This window comes from Echinococcus granulosus, assembly GCF_000524195.1.
Source record: "Echinococcus granulosus chromosome Unknown EG_S00197, whole genome shotgun sequence".
Taxonomy (NCBI): Eukaryota; Metazoa; Platyhelminthes; class Cestoda; order Cyclophyllidea; family Taeniidae; genus Echinococcus; species Echinococcus granulosus.
Genome location: NW_020170577.1, coordinates 70,223 through 83,592, shown reverse-complemented (window position 1 = coordinate 83,592; position 13,370 = coordinate 70,223). Strand labels below are relative to the sequence as shown.

Genomic DNA, 13,370 nt, shown 5'->3' with positions numbered 1-13,370 from the left:
TTTCGCTTCCCAATTAAAACGGTCAACGACAGAATGTGTTTACTGCTAGCCAGTACAATGACCTCTATATGCCATGTCAGTAGGCAGTAATAAATGACGCCTGCCTCGAATTGGTGTGCCAGTGGTACGATTTGACTCAAGTAGAGGCACTTAGTGCGACTAATGCGATCAGTGTGAATCATGTGCATAGGGGTTGCGGAATTCTCGTCAAGTCAAAACAAAATCGTGCACACCAATCCATTGCAAACGCATGCTCCGTAATCATGCTACTTTCACCAAAATTCAATGATTCACCTCCCAATCGAATTAAACACGAGTGAATACTACGTGGATAAAGCACTTCACTTTAAATTTGGTAATACCTGATCCAAATTATAATGATTCTCGCCCCTTAAACAACGAGAGTTCCCGCTAGTGCACCGGTTCAAGTAGACGAACACTGACAGACAAATCTTGATGGGGAAGGAAGCTTACTAATCAGAAAAAAGGTTTTTTCTACACCCTCCCTCCTCTTATGTTTGTTGACAGATTTCTAAATTAAACAGTGCGACTGTACATAGGTGTATTTGGCACGATAAAGGCTCGTTTGCCGAGCCAACTTCCCACTTACCGTTTTGGCTGCCAATAACCTTAGCAGACTAGGACTTCACATTGTGTCCAATCCATTCCAAATGATGTATGTGGATCACCTTAACGACTGATGGAGAATGATACTTAAGTTGACTTCTCCTCCACCCGTCTCCATATATCTGGGTGTTAATTCATTCCCCAAGCCACCTACGAATTGCTTTCTCCTTGTTGACAACTCACAATTTAATTCTTGCACTTGCAAATTGCATTTACAGTAACTGAAGCTAATTAAATATCTATTCGGGAAGCGAGAATATTTAATAGCGAATTTCATTAGAACCGAGCGGAAGCACTACACATTACACCATTCACTCAAAATTCATCATGCGGTCAGAGCTCTATTATATTCGTCTTTTCTTTCGAATGCTATTTTGTAATTTATTTGCACATTTTAGTCATATTTAAACCATTTCGAGAGCAATTGTCTCTTAATTTGTAAACAATGGGTGTATATCTCTGATAAAAATATGCAACAAACTTCTGGGATCTGGTGTTATTGTAGGTGAGTAAATGATTAGTGAGAAGAAGGGCTAAGTTTGTTTACCAGACGTAAACTCTTGCCACGCCAAAAGAGGCATGAAAATTCTCATGGCTTTTTAGGCGGTGAAACAACCATCCGGATCATTCAATGCATCTAACGAGTTCACAATTTCACAAGTATTTGAGATACCGCTACTTTAGTGATACCAAACGCAGTAGCAAATGGCAAATGCGTCCTTCAGCTAACACCCTGCGCTTGTGAGGCATCCCTAACACCATCAGTCAGGATGGCAGGTAATGTTGGTAGTGGGTGAAGAGAAAGTTTCTTCCAGCGGTGTTAACATGCCTATTACCCTGCAAGCTGAGCAATCAATTGTTTGCCGTTACGATGCCGAGGCGAGGAGTTACCACAATTGAGGAATGAAAACAAACTCTTTTGTTTATTTCCGCTTTTTGGCCAACTTTTCTTTTTGCACATTTGATATGTGATTTTACTACGTATTAAATAGACGCCCTCTTTAGGAGGTGAAGTTTTGGTAAGGAGAAAAATGTTTGACTCAAACCTACTTTCGATCCTCGTTTATGCATACAAAAAATTTTTTAGATTTTCCGCACTTTTGTGACTGTGTTACCCGCGAACTTGTGATTGAATTAGGGTTAAATTCTATCCTAGGGGAAATGCTCTAATATAGCGCAGAATGTGTGCCGTCGATGTGGAGGTCTTGGAATTTATAGCATGGCCCGGAATTCAGGTTGCCCTGCGGACTTACAATGGCAGAGATCTCCGTGTCCCATTATCAAAACTAAGAGTTAAGCGAACAACTAAATTATGGCACTACTTTACACTTAAAAAAATCTTCAAAGTCTGCTGCCAGTGATATCTAGCAATCACATCGAAATCAATGAATTGTCCATTTGCCTCTTTTTACTTTGGAAAATAATTATTCTAAAAATACTCTATTTGAGCTTATCTATGCCATTTGATGCACTGTTAGAGAATCCACCACATGATAAAAACATTTCCGCATCGGAGAATGGTGGAGAAGCACAGCTTTTGTCATAAATGCCTGTCTCTAAAGTAGTTGCATGTTATTCAAATAGGTACTGATGAACGCAGCTTTAATCCCCTTTTTGTACAAAGACATTGTTCATGCCGCCAAGTTGTTTTCATTTGTACGGATTTATATAAACTGGTTGCCAAATTATTCGCAGCCAAACAGTTTCTCCACAACGAAGGTTTTTGCCAGGTAACAAGAGATGGCCTGACCCACTGCTTCCCCAAACATCAGATGATAGGTGGACAAGATCGGAGAGTTAACGAAAAGGCATGATTTGGTAGTAACATATCGTCCCGTTTCATTGCTGCTATCAGCCATACCTGGATTTTAAGTGAGAGAAAACATTTAGTAATGAAAGGCACCACTGCGGTGCAAATGGCACTTTGTGCCTGCCAAAGCGCAATCTTACTACCATAGTTGGGAGAGGAACCCGTTGCTATAGGAAAAAGTAGTTTCTGTCTAGAGGTAGGAGGAAACCTCAATGAGCTGAAAAGAAATGACAACAGAGGAATTGATGCCTCCGCATGAATAAACACCGCTATTATCCTTGTTTGATAGAGTAAATGGGTTTGCATACTCCTTGTCAGACAGGTATCACTTACTCCTGACAATATGGTATCTCAATGACAAAAGTTCAGCACTCTTGAAGGTTATGTAAATCGCAAAACGAGGAGCCTATATGATTAACAAAATCTTTGCATTCAGAGACTCCTGGCCCTACAAGGTCAATCTAGATCTCTTAATAAGAGAGAGCAAAATGTCAAGCTTGGACTTCTTGACAGATGGACGCAAGTAAATACGAAATTACTTTTTTTCAGTACTCCTCTGACCATAAAAACCCATTTTTTTTAGTGTAATTGATATCACTCTGTAAATTTTGGTAGAAAGTATTGTGGCTAAACAACTGAATTCCGGCGAAAAAGGTAGAAGATTGAGGGAAGCTTAGTGCATTTGCTGTTGTCTGGCCGATCTGGAGGAAGGTGGTAGGTTGCTTAGTATTTTTCAACAAAATTTCTGAAGTATGGAGCTTAGCATCAGTTATACTTTTCCCCTTACAGTCTATCACTAGAATTTCAGGAGCCACCCCTCGTCAAGGTGTCTCGCCCCTCTCCTGCAATTCAGCCAATCCGGAAATCGCTTTACCGTTCCGTGTTCACTTCCTGGAAAAATAATGAATGCGAAATAAAGCCGAATTGTTTTGAAATTGATTACAGAAGAAACTCGTTCTAGAGGTGTTTAATGTGTAATTTCCAATTATTCAAATTCTTCCAGTTGTCTACCTCATACGGCCGTTAATGTTGACCTGAATTAAGTCAAAATGACCGTAAAGAGAATTTTAAGTAGATCTTCTGAAAAATAGTTGAGTTAATTCCCTGCAGAAATCACTTTAAAACCTACTGAAACAGATGCCGAATGTTATCCAACCGCGGCGCAACATTAATTATCAAGGCCTCTACTGAGGATGCTTAAACTGTCGAGCAGAAGAGGCTTTTGAAAAACAATCGCACAAAATAAGGTCACTTCAAATGATATGATTGCTTATCAGGACAAAGAGAAGCCGACTAATCACAAATAGGGTAAAGTGACCTCCAAAATATAGTAACAGCACTAAGGAATGAAAATTTTCTGCAGGTAAAGAAGCAGTCTAAATTGCCGTGCATAACAAATATAAACAAGTACTAAATCAAAGATTAAATGTTTTGAAATATTGTATAACAAACACAGACTGCTAAAAGTAAATTTGAAAAATCCCAAAAATGCATGCCTCTAATATGCGTTTTGTAGTAATGCAGTTGGACGTTTAATTTGAGGAAGTATTACCCATTTGCATACCTCAGATTCAGTCCTTTTGGTTCCTTGTTAGAATGATTCAAGTGCGAAAACATTGGGCTACAGCAAAATGCTTAGAGACATGGACATCAGTGATCGGTCCAACAAAGTGTGATGAGCGGTTTTAACCAGTGCCACCGTCCCAGTCCCACCAACAATCCATTCAACACATCTCGCCAACATTGCCAAATTGGTGGAGATGAGTACACTACCCCAATTAAACTAGATTTGACAAATATGTTCCATTCCAGTTCATTCATTTTTCCATACTTCACTATGAAGAGTATCTGTTCAAAATATGCGCGACACATTCAACATGTATGACGATAGAATGGTGAAGGAAGCATCGCAACATAAAAATGGAAGAACGTGGCATTTGCTCATCCATCTTACTGGCCATCTGTTTGCCGCAAATAGGTGCAAGTGCGTGATAACTATCAGGGACGTCTTGCGAGTTGCTATTGGGACCATTAAATAAATTGTGACTGTTCCCAAGGCGACCTAATGGTGAAGTTGAATACCTTGCCTCAATAATGAGATTTGATGGAGTGTGAAGTGCACGTCAAGTTATCAACTCAAGTTGGGCCTACAGTAGGGCATTGAGAGTCTGTCTTGCCAAGCACACAGGTAGCGTTGGGTGTCAGTTGTGAGTGAAGGAAAGCGCTGCGACACCGCTTACCTGTGCGGACACGACTCTAAGCAACTGTTTCAAGTGTCATGTCTCGAGTCATCCACTTTCCCACAGAGACAGCCTTCTCCCACCATTGCACACTGCATCCGTTTCGTCCTAAATGCCATGACAGTAGGTACAATAATCGAATCATGTGTCCCAACGGTATTATTTGTTTCAAGTCGAAGCCCTTAGTGCAACTAATGCGAACAATGTTAATAATGTGCATCGGGGTCGAGAAATCCCTGTCAAGTCAAAATAAAATCGCACCTCACACTTCTTTGCAAATGCACGTTCCGTAATCATATTACTTTCTCCAATGCCAAAAGAATCACCCAGACGTCAAAGTGAGCGTCACCAAATATTACGTGGATGAAACATCTCAAAGTAAATTAGACACCGTCCGACTGAAATCACAATTATTCTCACTTCTTTGCTTACGCGATTTCACTCTCGTGTACCGGTTCAAACTGGCAGACACAGACAGGCCTTGGTGCTGAGCTGCGCTCAATTACCAGTAGAGAAATCCTCCTTTGGGCTTCCTCCTCTTGTGGGTGTGTTGACAAAGCTTTCTGGATAAAATAATGCGATGGTGCATAAGCCGCATTTAGCACGTTGAATGCTAATTCGGCTGCTTAGCCGCCAAATGGCTGCCCGTGTTTCTGGCTGCCCATCTTTCCTACCACCTTCAATTTGTTAACATTTGGGTGTACATGTTTGATTAAAATGCGGTGCAAATCTGTAGGAACTGGCGTTGTTGGAGGGGAACGGTTGATTGGTCAAGATGATGGCCAAGCCTCTCCACCAGAAGTAAATATTTGCCATACGCAAGGCAATAAGGAAATATATGGGGCATTTTGAATGTTTAAACACTGTCAAATTTGCGAACACTCTGACAGGGTGCCGGTTTTACTTGAACGAAGAGTAGTTACAAAAAAAATTCATTTAATAAGACTGCATCCTTAGGCTGTAAGGCACAGTCTTCATTACATTTCGCACTATTCATGCTTATAGCCTCCAGTTCGATTGTACTAACATTTCACATTGAGTTCTTAAAAACGGTGATAGCCGCTTGATGGGACCGCTGAATAACACGCCAAAAGTACAGAAGACCTTCACTTCTCAGACTGCTTATCATAATGAAATTTTATTGAAAGCAAGTATCTGTCACGGATAGCGGAGTCAGTGGCGAGAACACTAGAGCGGCTGTTGAACTAGTACCGACCTTTGATAATTACCCAACAGACAGTTCGTGTATTCAAGTTCAAATAGCCGCATTTGGTGAACTGGAGCGGTTGGGAACAAAAAATAGTTGAACCAGTCTGAACGAGGATAAATGAAGTCTTGTATTTGAAGTGGCTTACATGAAAGTCGGATACCATTTCAGTGCCGAGGGACCAGTGTGCTTCTATTCCTTTGCGGTAATTATCCCTAGGCGTATAAAAGAAGACGATTTCTAACTGTTTCCCAAATTAACACTACTGTGTGTAGCTAAAACCTCATCACCAGGTATTAAGAGGTCAGGCCTGTGCAAAAGTGACATAGGAAAGTCGAGCCAAAATTGCATTCCAGTGTGCATTCATTAATCAACCGAGACTAGGAGACATTAGCATTTAGACAGATCCTGCAGATTCAGTCAAGCTTGACAGATGACAGCATAATGTCTAAACCAATTGTATCCAAAAATGAGGCAAATTTTGAGAGGCAAGGTCGTTTGGTATCTCGGGAACTTGGAGAGCCACAGAAAATAATAGTCCTCTTCCGAATTGATACTGCGTTCCAGACAAGCGCGTGTGTGAGTGTCAGGTTAACCGCAAAAATTTAAGACTCAGATTAGGCTTCGAACAGTTAAAATTTGTCTTATTTATTTACAATTTACCTTAATTAGAGGATGTAGTTCTATTAAAATGTCCATTAAGCATTCGTGGATTCACCGTCGCCCACTTGGACTTTGTTTCTTTTCAGCTGACCTAATCATTACAGAGGACAGTCATTTTAATTGCCATTAACACACTTTCTTGAAACGAAACTCCTCAGTAATTATTTACAATGTAGCAGGGGAGGTAAAGTAAAACTAGCTATTCAGACAATAGGGTATAATAAAAATTGGCCTTCTGACCCTCTAAAGGATACTTCTATCCAACCATATCTGTAAGCCCTATGATTAAAGGAAAATTCTCTTTCCCACCAGAATAATACAGGTGCAGTTTTGCAAATTTGGGTTTGGATTGTTGTTCTCGACCAAGGGCATTACTAAAATGGCTGCTGGTTCATGCCCTCAAAGGAAGTGGTCAGCTCCACCCCAACATCCGACAATGAAGCTGGGCTTGAAAATGTTCGAGCATATGGCCTGCATTCTGCCGTGTGACATTTAGAAATGATCCACACATTGGCATAGTCAACCATACTTGGTCCAATGGACAGCACAAAGTCTCAACTACTGCATGTATGACAAGAGCTTTCTCTATTGTCGCTGTGAATGTACTTCCCCTTGGTCGACCCATTTCGTGTTTTGTCGCAGAAGATAATATTTTAAAGTAGAGGCTGATGAAGTGAATTGTGCCTGCTGTGTAGAGGCAAGCAGTAGATGTTACTCGGATCAGCCAAATGGGTGGTAATTACGGTGGCAATGTGTGGGTGAGAAAAGCAAAAGTGGACGTATTAATGGAGGCAAAAGGTGAATTTTCTTGTGAGGGCGTGGGAAGGCTTAACACACAAATTAATTCTTTTTATCAACCTACGCAGTATTGGAGGCATCCTCTGGCCGGGTACATGTTAAATTATCCCAACAAAAAATTGCCTTCTCTATTGGTATCGCTAGAGGGACTATAATAAGTCATGGATGAAGGAAGCAGAATTGCATTCCAGTTGAATTATAAATAGGCGATTCCGTTTTAACAGTGTAAACTCAATTTAATCTCATGTTTGTCACTCCCTAGGGTGTTGGCCAGCTGTTTCACCCATGTGTAGTGACCCGGGTTTTTATTGAGGTCGAGGTCACAAATACGTGACGTTCTCTCTAGCCGCTCATGATGACCAGTGGCTCCAAGTTGTGCAGCAAATAGATTGGTGGAGAGTTAGAGAGAAGAAGGGATGAGCCTGAGAATATTTATTTTTCTCAAATCTCTTGTCGTAATGGAATTAATTGAAGCATTAATGACTGTTGGTGGCACATTGGAACAATAAAATATTTGTGTTGTGATGCGATTCTAGTAGCAAAGGTGTTAATTATGCATTCATTTGTCACTACGGTTGACTCCAAATGCTGCTAAAATAGCACTTGAGAGGCTTACTTGACCTATACCAAACATCAAAAAACAATGTTGAATACAGGTCTGACCTCCAATTACCGCACCGTCCTGTCTGCCTGGGCCGATATGGATTCAAAAATAAGGTTGGGTAAAGGGTTTACTATACAAAAGAAGGAAAAGATTCCTAAATAACCTTTGAAACTGACTCACTACCCCTTTAAACTACACACAAAATGTTCAAACTGGAGCAACACCCTGGGAAAAGATGGGACTAATCATAGAGTGAATCTCCCAGATTCGTATGCACCAAAAAGCGGTGGGTCATAATAAGGTGATCCCGTGTAGGCTCTGAGCTCATGTAACATCGCTATTGAAACCCCCATTGCTTATGGCTGTGATGCTAAAATGACTGACTGTACGATGCAACTCCTCTCAAGTGCTACTGAATGAGCTCTCTTGACATACATCTACTGTTAATGCCAACTACCCTTCATTCACCCAGCAAATTTTACCCAGCTTGGAAATATTTGAAAGGTGCTTGTTTTGCGTAAAACAGGAACTTATTTTCATTAAAACATGGATTCACTTTGACAGGCAAACAAACTTGAGCAAGTCCACAGTCTACTTATCTCCACAGCTAAAATCATTTGCACTATATACTCTTTAAAAGAAATCAGGAATGGAATTCTGAAAGGTGACCATTTTTTGTTGTAACTGCCACGTTCATGCAAGCTTTACAGCCCATTATTCTATCCATCTTTTGCCCCATTTCTATGGGTTGGACCTTTTTGTTAAAGTGATTTAAGAAATGTGCGTGCTGTGCGCCAGGGCAAGCCGCAATTGTCACTTCGAACTGCAGAGTAAACATTAATGACAGTGGTAAAGTACATGTGAAAAGCAGACGCGGGCTTTCAAATTGAGATAGTGGGCAGAAATTTTCTTGCTAGGCCGAGTATGAGTTTATCACTTAGACCACGTTTATTTATCCAACCTGTGAAGATTTATGGGCATTCACCAGCCGAGGTGCATGTGAAATTGACCGAATGAAAAATCGCCTTCTATATTAGTACCGCAGAAGGAAAATCAACCGCCTTACTTTCCATGTGGCTCCAACAGACACCAATTGTGCTCGCCAATTCAAGTTTAGCCTACTAACTGACGTGCTGGTTCAGGGAAGGAGGAAGTCGAGAGGGCACTGAAAGCTAACGCGTCATTGAAGTGCTAAGAGATTTCTCCAAATCCTCAGTGCTTTAAATAATTCATGACCATGTAAATAGTTTCGGGATAAGGAAAAATTTCATCCTTTCAAAAAGTATGGCTCTATTCGAAATAGGTCTTGATGCTAACAGCAAGCAGCATCCAGTTACACCTGAAAGCTATGGTCTCATTTCTGAAACATACTGGAAAAGTGTGAGGACTCGCCTCATCAAGGATAGGGGCAAAAGCACTCTCTATGTCAACTTCATTTGTAAAAGGTAGAATTTAGGGAAGATTGTGCAGATTTTACTGCCTGAAATAACTTTTTCCCTGTTTATATAGACTAACTGAAAAGTGCTACCACTGCAACTTTTGATGTTTGGCTTGTGAATAAATTTTTCTTGCCATATTAAAAACAGCTTAATTCGGTACCGCTAAGTACCTTCTCTATCTTGACCTCGTCATTGGGCCTCTCATTTCACCTGGCTGGACTAACAAGGCCGGCTATCTTCCCACTTCATACCGACGCCATCTTCTTTAGTAGTATGGTGCTAAATCATGGTCTTTCCGTTCAACCATAAAGTTGGAAAAATCAGCCCCTCTTATAAGGATTTAAATGTACCACCTTCTTGTGCAATAGAATGAGCACCTTCTCATTCCTCTATCTTAGTCTATGCTATCGTCGAATGACCCGATACATTCAAATCCACCCAACCACTCTTAATAATATCGCGAATAAAGTGGTATCCCTAGTTGATTTACCTTTTTTTATTGTCTTTGGTGCAGCTCTGTGCCAACAAAGTTAGCCCAATCAGAGGAGCAAGTAGGAATTGCAAACCTGCAAGGTAAACGCCATTTAAATGCTAGTTTGTGTTAGGCGAGGTCCCTCTCTGCTTTTAAGCCCATATCGAGGTTTTATGGCGAACTATTTGTCTGAAATCTCTTATCAACTATATTAACCTAACTGCAGTTACCTTGCAAGTTACACTCATGCCATAAGGGAATACGGGATTCGTGAGCTTCAATTTTAAGTGACATTATAATGAAGCATGACACTGCCAAGTTTGACAATCTTAAAATGCTTTTACAAGTGGGATGAGAACACTTTTCTTGCCAAGATAGAAAGGGATGTCGAGGGGCATTCGCTTGCGCACATTTTCCCTTCTCCGCTCAAAGGTTGGAGACAATGGACAGAACAATTGAAAGGGGCTCAGCTTTGATTACTACTGCATTGGAGGTCACACTATGAGGCTATCCTGTGGAAATGACTTGCTCAGAATCAACAAGTTTAATTACCTTAAATTCCCCTTTCTGAGGTCAGAAGAAAGCGTTGTCTTGACTCAACTGGAAAATGCAAAGATTCATAGATCAACTGATGAAATCCAATTGCCATGGCAGGCTAGCCCATTTAGAAGGGCGGGAATTTTGACTGAGATAAATGGTCTATAATGGTGGAAGAAGGCACCATGGTAGGTTAAATAAATTTGCGTGTTTCATCGTGGAAGTCATTTGTGAGTTTGGAACTAAGCAATGAATGTAGTCCCCTTCCCACCCACTACTTAAATGCTCCTTGCTAAAGCACAATTACCAGACATGGGGAATTTGTGACAATATATTAATAGCGTTGATGACGAAAAAATATCACACAGCTAGAAATGTTAGATATTTGGTTAAAATACCGACTGACTAACCTACTAACCTATTCTTGTGCCCTTTTATAAATACCAAACTGGATCTGAACTTGCAAGTGAGACTCTGCTTTTGGAAACTGAAAAATGCACCATTCCTTTCTGCAGTGAGGAGACACTTGGGTATCTGATTAAAGGAAATCCTTTTTAAGCCTACGGTAACAAATTTCGACCTAAAACCAAAACCGTGGATTGGCTTCGGGTCTTTAGGAACAGTTTTTTATTCAGTCCCCCTCTGTAGCCTCCGCAAGAAGGACCTAGAACACTAGAGTCAATTCTTTGAAACCAAACCAATTTTCTTCAGTTCCACAAAACTCAGCTATGCTTACACTTGTCTTCTGTACTAGATTTTAATGTCACCTAACAATTGTCCCATCGTGGAAAGTATGCAAGGAGCTCTAGCATATGTTTTGTTTTAACAAACATCTTCACCGAAAATTTTCTCACCATTGTTGTAGGTTTGGGGGACATTTTCGGGACAAGGAATAGGATGACAAGTGCATGCGAGTTCGGGAGAATTGAGTAGTAAAGGACAAATTAATTTTGGAGGATTCAAGTCCTACTTGCTTTTTGAGTTTCATCGAGATTGGCCAGGACAGTAAGTTGTCTGATGGCACAGAGCTCTTGCGACCACATTGTTTATTTCCAGACCTCGTCTTCAGACCCCTAATACTTTGTTTTTAATCAGAAGAAATCATAGTGGATTGATGGCAAAACCTTGCTTGAAGAGCTCGAGTCACACCCCTTCGACCTCAATATTAATTATTTATTTTATTGGACTCTACAATGGTACGTTTGAACTACCGGTTGTGTCATTGAGGGACTTTTGTGTCCGGGAGAAACGACTTGTACATTACCCAAGAAGCTGAGCCAACCGTTGTGTGCAGTTGCAATGTCGGAGCGAGGAGTTACTACAATCGAGGAGCACAATTTTGTTTTGCGTGTTTCTGTTTTAGACGACCTTCCCCTTCTGCGCAGTTGACAGGTGATTTTTCCCACCGCGTATCTAGTATGTCTCCTCCCCCTTAGGAAGGTTGAAATTATGATGAGGGGAAAAATGTCACCGTAGCCTGACTCAAACCCACCTTCCATCCTCATTTATGCTTGTGATAACCGTAGTTTTTTTTAATTTTACCCATTTCTGTGACTTTTTACTCAAGAACTTGCAGTTTGCTTACAAACAACTTCCGTCTTAGTGCAATTGCTCTAATATAGCTCCCCCAGTCATCCATGAAGGTATACGATAATGTAATGCTGGGTTGGAACGTGCACTGCCAAAACAGTGAATGTCTTGTGAGCTGCTGGCATAGCCCGAAGGTCAGACCACCTACCCTTGGCCCCAATAGTTTCTTGCCAAAACCAAGGGTTAAACAAACAACCAAAAGATTGCACTGAGTTACACGCATAAAAGTTTTCAAATCCTGCCACTAGTGACATTCAGTAACCATACCGAAAGCAGCAAATTGTCCATTTGTCCCTTTTTAGTTTAAAAAATAAATATTCTGATAAGCTTACAAAAAAATTTATGTGGATATTCAGTTTGAACATTGTTGCAGGATCTAGCATTCGATAGAGCAATTCGGAATAGAAAAACAGAGGAGAACCACAGTCTCAGCCATTTAAAGTCCTGTCTTCAAAGTGGCTATATGTTACCTACAAACGATACCAATGTAGGTTACCAGAATCTCTTTTTGTACAAAGGCATTATTTGCATCGCAAAGCTGTTTACATTTTTATGCTCAATAATTCACCCGTCTGCCAAATTAATCGCTGTCAAACAGGTTCTACAGCATGAAGATATATGCTAACAAACAGGTGATGTTCTAAGCCACCTACTCAAGGTATGGTTTGGTAGAACCATTTTTACCCGCTACTTTGCTGCTGTTCAACATCATGTAGTTTTTGGGACACGAGATGCCATTTAGTAGTGCAGGTCACCACTGCGATTCACTTGACATTTGTGGCTGCTAAAAGGCATTCTAACTACTAAAGTCGGGAAAGGAATTTGTTGCCAGTAAAAAAGTAATTACTGGCCAAATAAGGAGAAAATGGTAATAAGTTTGAAAGAAATGACTAGAGAGGAATAGCAGCCTCGACATGAATAAAAACACCACTGCTGTCCACACTTGTTATTGTGATGCAGTTTTCAAATCCATCGTTAGATTGACGGTATTAATTCTCAACTTAATGCTAGTATACATGTACCACTCAATGAGAAGCCTGAATGGTTAACAAAATCTTTGCATTCACAATCTCGTGGAAGCATAAGATTGAGCCAGGTCCCTTCATAGGAGGAGACCAAATGTCAAATTGTGACGTTTTCATAGCTGAAGATGAGTGTATCCAAAATCGTACCCTTTTTCAGTGTTTCTCCGAGCCATCAATACCTATTAATCAACGTAATTTACACCATTTCGAATGTTTTGATCGAAAGGTCAATCTTCGGGTTTCATCAAGTAACGCAACTAGGGCAGAAATGGATTCTTCATAATGCAAATCACCTTGTTTCCTTCCTGATAAGGTAATTATCTCAGTCCTAAAATACGGCAAAATGAATGGAAAGGGA

At 40.5% G+C, this 13,370-nt stretch overlaps 1 protein-coding gene across 1 annotated transcript; it reads left to right on the top strand. All coding sequences in view use genetic code 11, as the record gives it.

The window, feature by feature from the left end:
* Nucleotides 1-6,328: 6,328 nt before the first annotated feature.
* EGR_10192 (hypothetical protein) lies at nucleotides 6,329-12,377 on the top strand (the record flags this gene model as incomplete). Its single annotated transcript, XM_024499441.1, has 5 exons — nucleotides 6,329-6,463; nucleotides 6,501-6,592; nucleotides 6,727-6,819; nucleotides 9,197-9,394; nucleotides 12,290-12,377. The coding sequence occupies 5 exons, from the start codon at nucleotides 6,329-6,331 to the stop codon at nucleotides 12,375-12,377; spliced, it is 606 nt and encodes a 201-aa protein (XP_024346153.1).
* Between the last annotated feature and the right edge of the window lie 993 nt (nucleotides 12,378-13,370).